The sequence below is a fragment of the Colletotrichum destructivum genome, chromosome 8, assembly GCF_034447905.1.
Source record: "Colletotrichum destructivum chromosome 8, complete sequence".
Taxonomy (NCBI): Eukaryota; Fungi; Ascomycota; class Sordariomycetes; order Glomerellales; family Glomerellaceae; genus Colletotrichum; species Colletotrichum destructivum.
In genome coordinates, this window is record NC_085903.1 from 2,639,359 (window position 1) to 2,653,800 (window position 14,442).

Below are 14,442 nucleotides of genomic sequence, written 5' to 3' on the forward strand. Positions count from 1 at the left end.
GTAGTCAATCACCGCAAAAACTAACTTATATGTAGCAGATGCAAATACCTTGTTCTTCCTTAATCTAAAAAAGAAGACGTGTTGGTCTGTGACCCGCTCTCAAGTTTGAAGGGCTTCAGATACCCTGTCTGCATGCTGCTCTAGAGATAAGAAGAGCGCTCTTTTCCTGACAGCTTCTTTAGTTGAGGGATTCGCGTTTCAACACTTACATGGCAAACCCAACTATTGCATTGTATCTAACGAAAAACATGCCACGGCAGTCAAGCTGGATGTAGCTGGCCACAACCTAAACCCTCAGCGTTACAAGGATGGCCGCGCCTGCTGGTAACTCATGGAGTCATGGCCAACATAGCTCTCACTTCTCGCGTCTCACACCGACGCCGCCCACTGGCTAAAGTCATTAATAATTATTAAATGCCTGTATCCATTAACTACCCCCGTACAGCTACGCCTTCGCCGCCGTCGACGCCCGACTGGTCCGCCCCGTGTCCGGCCGCTGATGGTTCATCTCAATCATGCCGTCCTCGGCCCTCGCGTGGAACCGCTGCTCCTCCATGTGCAAGTCGTACAGACCCTCCTGCGAAGACATCCGGTCCCGATAGATCCACAACGACGTGACCGGCCCCCCGGCCCCGGCCCCGGCGGCCAGCCCCTTCTCGCCGGCCTCGCCCGCCGTCTCGGCCGTCCGGTCCCGGATCGCCATCGTCCGCATCACCTGCGCCATCTCGACGGCGCCGCCGTCCGGCACCACGACCCGGTTGGCCACCAGCGCCGCCGCGATGCCGAGCGCCAGCTGCAGCGCCGCCGTCAGCGTCAGGATCAAGTGGATCAGGTTCCAGTGCGACACGCTGAGCTTGGTGCCCTTCATCGGCATCATCCCCTCGACGACCTGCTCCTCGTTGCTCTCCGCCGCCACCGCGACGACGCCGATGGCGAACCTCGACAGCATTCCCTCCATCACCCACGTCTTGCCCTCCTTGGGCGTGCCGAAGACGGACTCGGCCGGGTACATCTGGTACTGGAGGTCCGTCGCGTTGACCAGCGACGACGCCGCGTACCCCTGGAGCGCGATGGCGGCGGCCGCCAGCGCCGTCAGGTTGGAGCCGACCTGGTGCTCCGGCCGCGTGGCGTTGGCGACCTCACCAACGGTGATGTTGCAGGCGTAGTACCACGGCGCGCTGTCCGAGGCCTCGAAGGCCGTCACCGTCGCGCACCCTGGGCCGCACACGTGCGAGCTTCTGGTCATGAAGGTCGTCTGATCGGTGCCTCCACGGACGGGGACGCCGATGACGAAGCGGCCGTTGTTCTTGGTCGCGACCGTGATGTTGGGGCTCGTGCCGTTGCCGCCGGCCGTCACGGGCCACGCCGCGCATCTGGTCGTCGCGTTGATGCTGCGGTCCGTCGCGACGGTCACCGGGTTGCTGTTCAGGTCTGTGAGGGACTCCTGGGACGTCTCGTGGAACACGTATTTGCAGTAGCGTTCGGAGCAGAACATCAGGGGGTCGCTCGGCACGAAGATGGCTCGGGCCGAAGGTGCTTCCTCGATGGTGGCCGTGTCGTACGCCAGGGACATGGTGCCGTAGCTGTGATCATCAGAATCAGCAAATGTGAACTTTCATCGAGGCGAGTGCTACTAATATTTCCTGGTGTTTGGTAACTGACTGACCTATTCGCCGTGTACTGCTGAGCGCCCAGTGCATTGGACTTTGACTGGACAATCTTGGCCGTCTCGATGGTGTCCATGTTCGCAATCGACACGTTTCCCGGGACCAGCAACGCTCGTTTATCGGCCGTTTCGGTCGAGTAACAGAGTCCAATGGCGGCGAGACCGACTTGGGAACCCTGGAAGATGGGAGAGAGCGGGAGAGAGTTAGCTGATGCTTTATCTCCAATTTCAAATTCATCACACAAGAGAACCCAGGGAATATCTCACAATCGTCAAGATGAGCCAGCCCAGGGCCGCCAGATGGATCGACCACCTCTTGGACCGCACCGCCAGCATGATGGTGTGCTTCAGGTTGTCGGCCTGCAGAATCAGCTCGACCTTGCGCTTCGACCTGAACCGGCGGCTCAGGATCCACCACCGCAGCTCCGCCACCATGTGGTTGAGGCTGCTGGCCACCGCGAGACCCAGCGCGATGGAGAGACCCGTGATGAGCGCGTTGTACTGCCGCTTCGTCGTCTGGTTCATGACCGTCCTGCCCGAGTAGACGATGATGACGGTGTAGATGGACATGATGACGCACATGGTGATGGCCCACCGCGAGAACACCTTCATCAGCACCTTCATCTTGGACTTGCGCCGCGCGGGGAGGCCCTGGAAGTAGCCGTTGTCGGCGTCGTTACGGAGGATCGAGGCGTTTTCCATCTCGTCTTGCGGCGTCAGGACGGGCACTGTCCATGGAGGAGACGTGTTAGTCTCTTTTTCTTTCTTTCTTTCTTTCTTTTTTTCTTTCGTAGACGGGGAAGACGGGGGGGGGGTTTTGACGGGTCGAAGGGAAACTTGCTCTGGGCCCTCCTGAAGGGGTAAGGCATTGCGCCGAGTCGGACGTTCGAGAAACAAACCCGGTTTGCCGGCGAGATCTGCGATATAATAATACAAAGTGTCGTGCCGGGCGGTCTCCGTATGGTGCGACTAGCGAGACTCCTGGGGCACTGGAGAAGCGCTCGGGAGACCTCGAACAACAGGCATTACAAGGTTGACCCTCTGAGCAACGTCAACGAGGCGGGGAGGGAGGGCCATTATCTTTAATGCCCCATCGCAAGGCAGCCGGGAGAATGTGGATACAAAAACCCCAAGGTGACGACCTTATCATCGTACACAATACGGAGTTGGGGCCATCGTTCCTTGGGTCCCGGTTGTGGATTCATGAAGGTAAAACAACAAGGCCTCCCGGTCATACCGACGGGGCGGTCCCAAGAACAGCGAGCAAAACCCCCCCTTTACCCGCTACTCGCGCCGAGAAGCTCCCAAGAGTTGTCAAGGCATTCAAGGGACGCGTCGGCCACGCAAAGTGAGACACGTCAGATCTCAGTGCCGATGGCCGATATAAGACTGCTTGGCTCGCCACTTCAGTGCCACGACGACACAACCACTCCAATGGCATCGAATTCGAGAAATATGAATGACGCCCACTGCTGTGTGTATGTTCAAAACTTACTTCAAGCATTCGGGACGCTCCGCAGTGCAGACACCAGCCCCAGCTCACGACTCATGCACGCCAGGGGGGGGGCCAGAAGGGCCAGGAGGGCTGAAATTAAGAGTAACCACCCTGCAGTTTCGAAATAGGCTATCCCGAATGGCACTCTGAGCTCATTGGCGTAACGAACTGCCGAATCTGGCAGAGGCACGACTGGTCTGGCTGGCCTCGTTGAAGAGGCCCGCCCTTACCGGGACACGATGTTGGTATAGTATGGCAACTAAACAACTTGCTGACAACGAATGTGTGCGTAACGCAGGCGTCCCTTCATGCTGAAGCGGCGCTGTTCCTGGCCTGGCCGGAGGAATGCTGCGGGCTAGCGGGTCAATCTTATTTTTCTCTCCTACGCATTCCTCCGTATTGGCCAACGGCCTGGCCACTTGCGTTCCAGACAAAACGGGTGCTTATTTCAAGAAGCCCTCTCATCCTTCACAACCGAAAAGAAAGAAAGAAAAAGCCGAGCCTCCGCACCCCGAATCACGTCTCCAGAAATTTCCACGTAATGATGGCCGACGCCACCGGGGGAGAGGCAAACAGACCCAGACATGCTGAGGCAGCCGACGACAGAGGCCCGCCCCAGGACGGCTGATCGCGTTGCCGTCATCCGTAAATAGTCCATATGACAAGGTCTTGTCGCGGCACACGTTGCCGTTGCGCTAACGCCCCCGTTTGGTCGACTGAGCCAAGTGGCCGGCCAGCATCGTGCCAGGTATGCTCGTCGCCCGCGCGTCCCGCCGGCAGACTTGGCCTGAAAACCCCCCTTGTCTTTCTCCTGAACACTCGGTGGAGTTGCATAGCCTTATGGGAACTACCGTATGCTACTACAAGGTAAATGTCACCGGCAAAGGGGGCGGGTTTTTTGCTCGCTATTATGTTACAACCCCCCCCCCCCCCCATGGTCGGTTCGAGAAACAACGAAACAGAATTCAACAAATGTAATCCCGACGTCGACTTAATGTGTGCTGGTATCAAGAAGAGATTACACCAGGTTGGTGATTGAACGAACGCTTCTTTTCATACCCATAGATGGACCGTTCGGTTAAATCATGATCATAACACCAACCTAGTAACAATCCCTTGAGGCAGCACAAATATTACGTTTTGCCTTTCTACGCGACATATTCAATGCCCTAGCTGACGTCAAGCGGCCGAGACCCCCTCCATTAATCCATCTAGTATCGATTGTGCTGGCAAATGATTACCAGGTGTCGTAGTACATAGATAGAACCCGGAGCCCTGGAAAGAATCCTTGTCTGGAACGTTGAAGAATTGGAGAGACAATATGTCACCAACGCTACTCAGAGAGTCATCGTCTGTCCATTCCAAACAGTTGGCCGTCCACGTTTGTGAGTTTTTTTTTAGGAATTTCGGTTGAGGGCAACAGCGTAGGCGCTGAAAGCCAGAGAAATCATGTTCAACAAGCGACTCAATGAACCACTGATTCCTGGTAGTGTTCTAGCCAGAAGAGTCTAATAAAGATTGTGTTGGTATCTACATGCAGTCCAAAGACTACACATCACTGTACAAGAGAAATCCTGGATTGTCCACCGCACAAACTGTCCACGTCCAGGCTACACTTGGCCAGTAGTCGAACCAAATGGACATGCGCCCACCGTCCTCGGGCACGAAAACTGACCCGTCCTGTTGGCGTTCTTGTTCGACTTTGGACGGCAACGACCAGGCCAGGAAATGGTCCCGTTGCGGGCCCAAGGGGAGCGCCCTACGGGATGTTGGGCCGGGTAAGTGAGAGTCGAATCAAGGGTCCAGACGCAGCAGAAGAGAAACCACTTACAGGGAGTTGCCTAGAACACCGTGACACAGGCAAGGGAGTTTCCGCAACAGCCCCTCGCGCCAGATGCATTCCCTGCCCAACTCGATGGCTTGTCCGATTTGCTCCTTCATGTCGGGAAACAGCCGCTCAATGTGCACAAGCGAGGAAACGAAACCAGGTGCGCCGTGGCAAAACTGCACGAGCTCGCAGTAGACACGGTCGCTGTCTTCCGTCGGCCAGTTTCCGCTTGGCTGCTGCAAGCTTAGCATCCGCTGTAGTGACCCGCGCACCATTGAGTTGGCTGCCAGCTTTGGATCAGTCAAAAGGAGTTGAGTCAAGATGCCGATGTCGCCGTGCACGGCGCCGGTGTAGCGCTTCCCACGCCATGTCCAACCCGGCCCTGCGCCGAGCATCTTTTCGATAATACGGGCTTTGACGGTCGCCAACAGAGAGACCGATTCCGGTCTCTGACGGGCTTGGTCAGCTCGTTTTTTACGCCGTCAACTTGTAAATCATCCGGGGAACTCACCCAGGATTCTACAGCGCGGATCATGTACAGTATTCCGGCAAACCCAAAGAGAATCTCATGGGGATGTTCGTCCCCGTCAACAAGCCTCTCCAGCACTTCGCGAAACCTTGGCGCTTTTGTCTCGTCCAACATGGTTTCCACAGCGCAGTACGCAGCACTCTCGCACGCAAGGCCGCATGGAGCACGATCGCCGCCTGTGCGCTTGGCGCCCATGTACGAGGCAGCCCATTGCTGTAGGGATCGACCGGAAATCTTCATCTCGGGATACACAGCGTGGATCCTGAGTAGCAAGTACGCCAGAGCCGTTGGGCCGCGGAAGAAACCACCGCATTCCTCGTGTGTGTAAGACTCTCGGAGGGGGGCATCGTCAATGGCGTGTTCTAACGCGTCCTGCACCCGGACCTCTGGAGTCTCAGCGACAGAGAGGTAATCCCGAGGGAACTTGGGGCTCTGGATGAAGCGCGGCTCTGGCGGCGCGGATAACGGCATATTTATTGCTGGAGGGGATGGACAGCTTGTCGTCAATGAATTCTGCGATGTTAAAGAGGAGCTGTCTTGGGCTTTCTCGGAGCAATATGGCTTTATTTCGCAGCTTGCCGAATGAAGCTTATGTTGTCAACAGTTCAAGTAGCTGTTGATACGAAGATGACGCACTCATAGCAGTTGTGGCTGCGGGGTAGTCTTACTGGCAATGATGACTAAATACTGAGTACGGAGGATTCGGTACAATAGCTTCCGCATGTTCACCGATGGAGTTGCCATAAACTGTCAATGTGATGGCTTGTTTGGAGACAGCCCCCTTGCTACTTAATCTTAGGCTGACGTGATTGAAACTTGAGCTTGTACACATCGTTTCAATTTCGCGCATCTCGTCCGGTGGTACGAAATTGCCATGGTCTCAAACGTCACCAAAGCCAAGGATTGTAAAATGCCGAGAAAGTATGGTTCGTGCCATCGCAGGACCAAAAAAAGAAGTAGCATATCTCTCTGTTGAAACCATCCATCTAAGAAACAGGAGGACTAACATATCTGAATATCGACGGAACCGGTGAGGGCCGATTTGACGTGTTGAGCAAGTACAGAGAATCTGGCCTGGCGTCCCGAACAATCCTTTCCACAACATCCTGAATTTCGGGAGCTGTGAACCGGTCTTGCGGGTCGATCTTCAGAAGGCCTTCCCGGATCAGCTTGAGGAGGTCGCCCAAAGCCGTACCCGCCTGACAACGGGGATCCCGTTGAAGGGCGTCCATTGCATCTTCCACGGCATGGTGGATCTCGGCCCTCCTCTCCAGATGGCTAATCGTCAGGCTGTAGAAATTGGCACTGCGGTAGGTTCCGTCAAACGCCTTGCTCTCTCTGCGTTTCCTAAAGCCCTCAATGCCTTGAGGGCCGTACAGCAGCCAGACGATATGCTCCAACAAGATACAACCAATCGACCACGCATCATAGGCGCGGGACCTCGCAACCAATGGGTCCGTGTCGGTCTCGGGGGCCTGGTACGATATCGTCGTGGCCCTGGTGGTGGTCGGACCGGTTCTGAGGTGCGTCATCTGCTTGTGGACTCGAGAAACGCCGACGTCTGCCATCACCAGGATGCCTCGTCCACTGCTGCTTTCGGGCTTCTCGCCGCGGTCTCTAAAATGGAGGATGTTTTCGGGTTTGAGATCGCCGTGGCGGCAGTTGAGGCTGTGCAGAGCCTCGAGGGCGCTGACGAGGCCGCGGATCTGACGCAACGACCACAAGACGACCTCTTGGCTCGGCGCCCCGGGCTTCTCGCGCTCCCAAAAGTCCCAGAGGCTTCCGCCGTCGGCCCATTCGAACATGACGAAGAACTTGTTCCCGGCTTGCCAGGTTGCGATATGCTTGATGAGGTGCGGGTGGTTGTGCTGTTGGATGTGACTCAGATTCTCCCATTCCTTTTCAAAGTTGGACTTGGCTATGTTAAATTCCCCCCTGAACTCCTTGAGGGCGACTCTAAGCCCATTTTCTCCGCAATGCTGATTCGTTAACAACTCTATTAGTGCTGTTCCACCTCCTCGGAGCAAAAGTACGTCACTCACTTTGGACACTCGCTGGTGGGCAGGATGGATCCAACCTTGGTGTACGGCGTTGTAGGGGCCAGTGGCCACCTCTAATGTCTCTTGGAACATTGGTAAGGCACAAGCGGGGTTGAGATCAAAATGCCTCCCAGTCTTGTCAAATACGGGTGATAACAAGAGCCACTGCTTGTCGAGAAATGATTTGATGGACACGGTCTTCCAGCTCCCGAAGGAAGCAAATGTTTTCTTTCCATGGTCAGCGAACGGGGTAATACGACCAGCGTCGTCTTTCCTGCTTGAGAGAGGGAGCTGATCGTCCGTGAGCCCGTCTCTGTATAGTTCTTTGATGGCAGAAGCCTTGTCTATGAAGACAAGTATGGAAAAGACCTTCCGGGCGTTTTTAACGATATTGCGAGACAGTTGAGGATTGCGAAGTCGAGTGATAGGGGACAACTCCTGCTCCACACTGGCTTTGGTGATGATGGTTTTTAAGCTGCTCAGCGGTACGAACTTTGGGCCGCGGAACGGGCTGTCGACTAAAGAAGCGTCGAGGGTATCAAATAGGGGCATTGCGGCTTAGAACTGACGCAGCCTCGCGTGAGCTATATGACTGGAAATTGGTTATCTGAGCTTGGTGTCTTGCAAAACTGTGAAAATGTCGTAGAATCAGGCGTCTAAAGTCGTCGGTGGTGTGAAAATAGAATGAACATGGCTTCCTGGGAACATGGAAGGGGATGGCTTGATGAAGAGGCTCTCGGGCCCTCCTCTCGGAGGGCTTCCAAGATGAGGCTCCGGCTGTGGTTCGCCTGGACACCAGAGGCTGCGTTAGGTGGGATAAGGCACCGCTGGATGTAAGTGGTGTCGGTATTGCTTCACCATCCCATCAGTCACTTGCGAGAGGGGGTGGCTGTTGGACAATCCGTAAGCTCTTACGCCGCGAGCCTGCAGCAAGTAGTCTCTCGAGTGTGCGTCTGCCAGGCCACGTTCTGCAGGGAACTACTTCAGCTTCCCCCCGGGCCAAGAGGAGGGAGCCAGATACCCAACAACCTGCCCTGTTACTACCCCTCCTTTGATATGTACTTCCCACACCCACAGTCCGGGAAGAGGGAGGGCAAGATAAGGCTCTGGAGCTTTTAAAGCATACAGAACGACAGCAGCCACTGCAATCACGACACCACCTTCATCTTGACACTTGCATGTCTGACGACCGCATGATAAGATGCCAGGCCAACTACTGGTGCAATGCCAATAAGGCAACCAACCAAGAAGCAGGCGCAGCGATGCTCAGTTATGACTCGCCTTTTGAATTTATTCAATGCACGGATGACCACACCTTGATTCACTTCTCGCCCAATGCGGTCTCCACGCCAAGCTCGCTCAGTCAAGCACCTCTCTCGTTATAGGCATGCCTAGCCGTACATGATGCGGAGCATCGATGACCGGCAGCCTGCGGTCTGAGGCTTAGCCGCAGACAATGCAGATGCTCTCCTTCGTGGGCGCGAAAGAGCTGGCCGCGTAGCCCATCAGATGCATGTCAGGAAGTGCATGAACATCCCACTATTCCCCCCCCCCCCCGTGGACAGAGAAGTGCTCCACGTCCCAGTGTCCCTGCTCCATCGACCGTTTAACAACACGGCCGATGCTGCGCTCTGCTTTCCAGCTCTAAATACTCCCAGCTCTATGTCTTGTTTGTGGCCCGCGTCAAATCTTTTCTTCGGATTTCCAACATTCAAGCCATCCGCAGCCAGATTAGGCGTCGGCGCCATGAGTTTCTATACCGAGGTCAACCGAATGATGATAGTCCCTGCCGCAGGCAGTGGACAGGACTCATTTCTTCCCGAGGGCCAGCTTCGCCGTCTTGTAAAGAATCGGCGCTTTGCTGAGTTCCTAGGGCTTAACGCTCCACAAGCTCTGATCAACTTCGTCCACGACGAGGCTCCAAGAGTTTTCTTGGCCATCTGGTCGACATTTGAGGAGCCCGGGGTCTCGGACTTACTCCCCATCATGGAGAGACTCCAGAAATGCAGGTTCACCGATGATATGCTCCCCTTCGACATCACTGACTACAAGTCGAAATGCCGGGTCAGGGGCACCGCCAAGCAATGTTACCATCCTGAACCATTGGATGCATTTCACGACACAGTATGGAATGAGCGCAAGCTCAAAAACTTCTGCACAGAACAGTGGGGTTTCATTGTCCCCGTCTTCAAGAAGGGCGATGCCAAACGAAGCCTACCTGCCCCCTCCAGGCTACCCTTCTTCCACCTTACAGATGCGGGACGGGGTGCCTTCTCCGACGTGTTCAAGGCTGGGCTTCATGTCGATCATCAGAAATATTTTGGATTTGTAAGTCTTCCGAGAAACCTATATCTGATGGCCTCACCGGTGAGCTGCCCGCTTACGACGACATGACATACACAGGAACTTCCACCTGGCGCCATCGTCGTGCCCGTTGCTGTGAAGAAGTTTAGAAACGACCCAGAGGCGAAAGTGAATGCCCGAAACGCCTGGGAAGAGGAAGCGACAACAGTCGACAAGCTCGGATCGATCAGCCACAAGCACCTGATCCAACGCATGGCTGCCTTTAGCCGGGGCCAGGAGTACTACATCATGTTTGAGTGGGCCGACGGAGGCAACCTCGAACAGCTCTGGTTACGTGAGCCAACCGCCAAAGACCACAAGCTGACTGGGGACCGTATCATCACCGTCCTGGAGCAGCTGTACGGTCTGACAGATGCGCTTTGCAGGCTACACGGCACCAATACTCGCACACACACAGGTCTCATCCAGCAGGCGGGAGCCCGCGCAAGAACCCTCGCCCCTCCTGTCAGGAGCGGCATACCCGCCATCGAGGTTGACGGTCTAGACGCTTCCGAGAGCCCTCCGGCCACTGAGAACTGGCGCCATGGCGACTTGAAGCCTCAGAACATCCTCAAGGTCGGCAACTCGACCTGGCTCGGAACCCTCAAGATCGCCGACCTCGGACTGGCGAAGCAGCACCAGCTCTTCACCCATCTCAGGGACAACCCGACCAACACCAAGTTTACAACGCAGCACTACGAGGCTCCCGAAGTAATCATCTCAAGCAACGTGCCCAGGTCACGACGGTACGACATTTGGTCGATGGGCTGCATTATCTTCGAGTTCGTCGTCTGGCTCCTGTACGGCAGAGACACGCTCCTGGCATTCTACAAAGAAGCGGACCGTTTCAAGGACCATTCATTGGAGACGCTCTACTTTGTCGCCGACAGGCGTGGTGGCACCGCGAGAGTCGGCGATGTCTTCTCACACTGGATGAATCACATCCTGGACAACGACCCCGAATGCAACAAAGCCATCCCGACGGTGCTTGGAGACCTCCTCAGGCTGTTGAAGACCAGACTTTTGGTGGTTGACTTGCCAGGTCCAGGAAGAACGCAGGGTCGCTGCGATTCCTCCAAATTGAGGGAAGAACTAGGTAACATCTTGGAGAATGCCAGACACTCCCTTGAAAAGCGCACCAGCTACATACTCGCAGATCCGATCCGAGCACGCATATTGCCTCCTCGTCCATTTGGAAGCAGAGAAACGGCCAGGAGCGGTACCCATTTGCTACCTAACGAAGGGCTTCCACTCGAGCACCGCCCCGTGCCGCTTCGATCTAGAGCGCCATCACCAGCACCGCTTCTAAACCCGCGGGTCAGTTACCCTCCCTCCCTCCCTCCCTCCATGCTATGCCCCGCACTCACACGGACCAAAGAGAACCTAATGGGAGAGTGCGTCCTTCAGAATGTACGTTTCGTCTCGCCAAACTCTTTCTTGAAGCCAATGTTGACGCGGGGAAATGTGATTGACCCTCAGACTGTAAGCTGAACCAACCCTCCAAGCGATGATGCCCTGTTCAGACTATGCTCACAAGCAACCTTCGTAACAGTATGTAGGAGAAACCCTTGATGCTCATTTACCGAGCTCACTAACCATTCCGTGTCCTACGTATGTACATGTAGACGGTAAGCTTCAGTCCCAAAGGTGTGGGAGGCAGCTACTGACACTAAAATGTTGCGTAGCACGTGAGCACATGAAAGAATAAGCTGAACCTGAGGTTTGACTCTTTGCTGACGCTCACGGGTGTCTCTGTATTTGCTAGGAGGTGGGCATCATATATCAAGTCATCACCATGTGTGCAGCTGGACTAAGAGAGGTGAACAGTTGAATGACGTGTGGGAATTCGTTGAAGACAACGCTTTCGCTGGCCAAATCTTTAATCGCCACCTACAGCTCGAGGGGAACCATGCTGGATCCTCCAGTGTCACCCCGGAGCATGCCTCCATTCTGTGCAATCGTTGTCAACGACTGGACTTCTGGGTCGTTGGCTTTGCCATACGCGACACTCTGTCCGCTTTGGAGGCCAATTGGAACATCTGCGAGCTTTGCCGCCTTCTTCACGACTCCTGGCGGCGTTTTGGCACCACGGATTCCGTCGAGTTTCGTCGTATCGGATCCGTCCTCGCAATACAGGGCTCAGAAGCACCAGCCCTGTCCATTTACAGGACCACCTTGAACGGTATTCAAATTCCTCTCCCAGATTAGCTTGCAACCCATCATGCAAAACTACATACATGTGATGACTTGCCAACCCGTTCCAGACTCAGGTGGCCTTTCCAATCCGCCCAAAGACATCCAAATCGGGTTCCCCAAGCTGCCCGACATCGGCAGCCCTACACACGTTGAGATCCTTCGCCAATGGCTCCAAGACTGCGATGAGAACCACGCCAGGTGCTGCTCGGACAACAACCCTGGATCGTACCCTGCGAGGACGCCAACCAGACTTATCGACGTCGGCCCAAAGGGGTGGGAGACGGTACGGTTACTCGAGACAGGATCTTCCCAGCAAGTCGAAGATCCTAGTAAGCCCGTCAGATTCGAATACATCGCGCTGTCACACCCATGGGGCGACAGAGCTCTCCACCAACACTTTTGTACCACCCGGGACAACATCAACGACCACATGAACCGGATATCTGATGACAGCCTTCCGGCCACCTTCAAGGACGCCATCAGGATCGCGCGGGAGCTCAACGTTCGCTACCTTTGGATAGACTCCTTGTGTATTGTGCAGGGCGAGGACGGCGATTTCGAGGACGAGGCCCAGCACATGGAGACGGTCTTCAGCTCTGCCCTTTGCGTCATCGCCGCAAATAGCGCCACTGGAACGTCGGATGGCTTTTTGAAGCAGAGGCCGGACCGGACGGTAGTTGTGGTCGCGAGGCCCTCGGAAAGTCCGTTCTATATCTGCGAAGCCATCGACGACTTCCAGAGCGACGTGGTGGAGGGCGCGTTGAGCAAAAGGGGCTGGGTCTTGCAAGAGCGAGCCCTCGCGCGGCGGACCATATACTTCACCAGCCGGCAGGTATACTGGGAGTGCGGCGAGGGCATCCGTTGCGAGACACTAACAAGGATGAAAAAGTGAGCAAGTCGAACCCCCATTGGACCTCTTGGATGGACCAAAGTTCTTACATGACTGACCCCTTTCCTAGCAGCCAGGCGGCGTTCTTAGGCGATGCCAGATTCCCCAACGTGGCCACCGGCTCTTCCAAAGGCGGCCAGATCCGGCTGTACGAGTCGCTGTACACGCGCTACTCGCGGCTGCAGTTCTCCGACATCCGCGACAGGCCCATCGCCATTGCCGGGCTGGAGCAGCGTCTCGTCCGCGCCTTCAACACGGAGGGGGGATACGGTGTCTTCGAGCGCTACTTTGGGCGGGGCCTGCTGTGGCGGCGAGACCCGGACGACCTGCAGACGGCCTTGGAGAGAATCGACTTCTCGCCTACACATCGGCAGCAGCAGCAGCAGCAGCGGCTCCGCTCGTCCCTCGTGCCCTCCTGGTCTTGGATGGCGTACAAAGGCTCCATCACCTTCATGGACCTGCCGTTCGATGCCGTGCTCTGGGAGACGGACGACATCAAATCGCCCTGGTACTACCCCCCGCGTAACGGATCGGGCAGGTCTTGGCTTTCCACCAGCTCCGACGGCGGCCAGTCCGAGCTCGTGGGGGTGGCGAGAGACTTTGTTGAACTTGTTCGTGACGACGGGCGTATCGTCTACGACGGAGGCGAGAGGCCGCGGGATGTAGCGCTCAAGTGCGTCGTGGTCGGGAGGCGCAAGTCGGAGGTGGCGGCCGAGTCCTACGTCCTTATCGTTGCCCCAAAGTCTCATGGCAAAGGTGATGCCGCATACGAGCGAGTGGGTGTCGGGGCTATTCCCGGGAGTTGGATTGTGACGGGTCAACCTGGGCTGGAGGTCCGGATTGTATAGAAGACGTGAACAACATTACTTGTACTACTGAGCCAAGAGTTACCAAAATTCTAGTCCAGTCTTCTCTCAACTCCAGGCAAGGTGATTACAGTATACTTTTCCTGCAGTCAGCTGCCTGCGTTAGGTGCCGGCGCTTGACCTTTACAGGCCGCAACTAACGGGCTGACTATTCAGCGAAGAAATCTTTTTTTCTTCTCACATGCTTAACCAGCAGTTACTGTCTTCTGTAACAACTCCCTGATAAACACCATGAACTCTAGAGTTCAGGTGAGCCATGACTTTCAGAAAGTTGGGAATAACCTCTATGGTTGACACAGGAGGTATAAGATGAGGCCTTGATCGGCTTCTGCCCAGCTCAAGGCCTTGGTTGTCCAAAGTTCATACAAACACAACACCAATAGTAAACAAAACGCCCCTTGATTCATGCGCTTGCTCACCACAAAAATCACCATGAGAGGCAATACAGAGTAAATTACCCGTTGAACCAGCCGAGGTCGTAAGAAAAGCAGAGTCAACGTACTGCACCCAGTAAATAATCATCCAAGATTTCAAGCGCCACAACAAATATTCTTCCGGAGGTTAACAACATGACTGGCCAGTTCCGTTGGT

General features: G+C 55.5%; 5 protein-coding genes across 5 annotated transcripts; 2 read left to right on the forward strand and 3 right to left on the reverse strand.

Moving 5' to 3' along the window:
• Positions 1–35: 35 nt before the first annotated feature.
• On the reverse strand, positions 36–2,723 carry CDEST_12657 (uncharacterized protein). Its single transcript, XM_062928813.1, has 4 exons — positions 2,508–2,723; positions 1,934–2,394; positions 1,667–1,842; positions 36–1,583 (listed from the first exon to the last, which is right to left on the reverse strand). Exons 1-4 carry the CDS (start codon positions 2,533–2,535, stop codon positions 446–448), a joined length of 1,803 nt encoding a protein of 600 aa, XP_062784864.1. The 5' UTR covers positions 2,536–2,723; the 3' UTR covers positions 36–445.
• A 1,960-nt stretch (positions 2,724–4,683) lies between these two features.
• Positions 4,684–6,137, reverse strand: CDEST_12658 (Putative lanthionine synthetase C, six-hairpin glycosidase-like superfamily). Its single transcript, XM_062928814.1, has 3 exons — positions 5,501–6,137; positions 4,993–5,438; positions 4,684–4,920 (listed from the first exon to the last, which is right to left on the reverse strand). The coding sequence occupies exons 1-3, from the start codon at positions 5,987–5,989 to the stop codon at positions 4,710–4,712; spliced, it is 1,146 nt and encodes a 381-aa protein (XP_062784865.1). The 5' UTR covers positions 5,990–6,137; the 3' UTR covers positions 4,684–4,709.
• Positions 6,138–6,382: 245 nt separating this feature from the next.
• CDEST_12659 (Putative protein kinase) lies at positions 6,383–8,228 on the reverse strand. Its single transcript, XM_062928815.1, has one exon. It carries the CDS (start codon positions 8,107–8,109, stop codon positions 6,505–6,507), a length of 1,605 nt encoding a protein of 534 aa, XP_062784866.1. The 5' UTR covers positions 8,110–8,228; the 3' UTR covers positions 6,383–6,504.
• An 856-nt stretch (positions 8,229–9,084) lies between these two features.
• CDEST_12660 (Putative protein kinase) lies at positions 9,085–12,111 on the forward strand (the record flags this gene model as incomplete). The annotated part of the gene is made up of 4 exons (XM_062928816.1): positions 9,085–9,885; positions 9,961–11,217; positions 11,281–11,382; positions 11,728–12,111. 4 exons carry the CDS (start codon positions 9,085–9,087, stop codon positions 12,106–12,108), a joined length of 2,541 nt encoding a protein of 846 aa, XP_062784867.1. The 3' UTR covers positions 12,109–12,111.
• A 1-nt stretch (position 12,112) lies between these two features.
• Positions 12,113–13,892, forward strand: CDEST_12661 (Putative heterokaryon incompatibility). Its single transcript, XM_062928817.1, has 2 exons — positions 12,113–12,984; positions 13,056–13,892. Exons 1-2 carry the CDS (start codon positions 12,122–12,124, stop codon positions 13,831–13,833), a joined length of 1,641 nt encoding a protein of 546 aa, XP_062784868.1. The 5' UTR covers positions 12,113–12,121; the 3' UTR covers positions 13,834–13,892.
• The last annotated feature ends 550 nt before the right edge of the window (positions 13,893–14,442 follow it).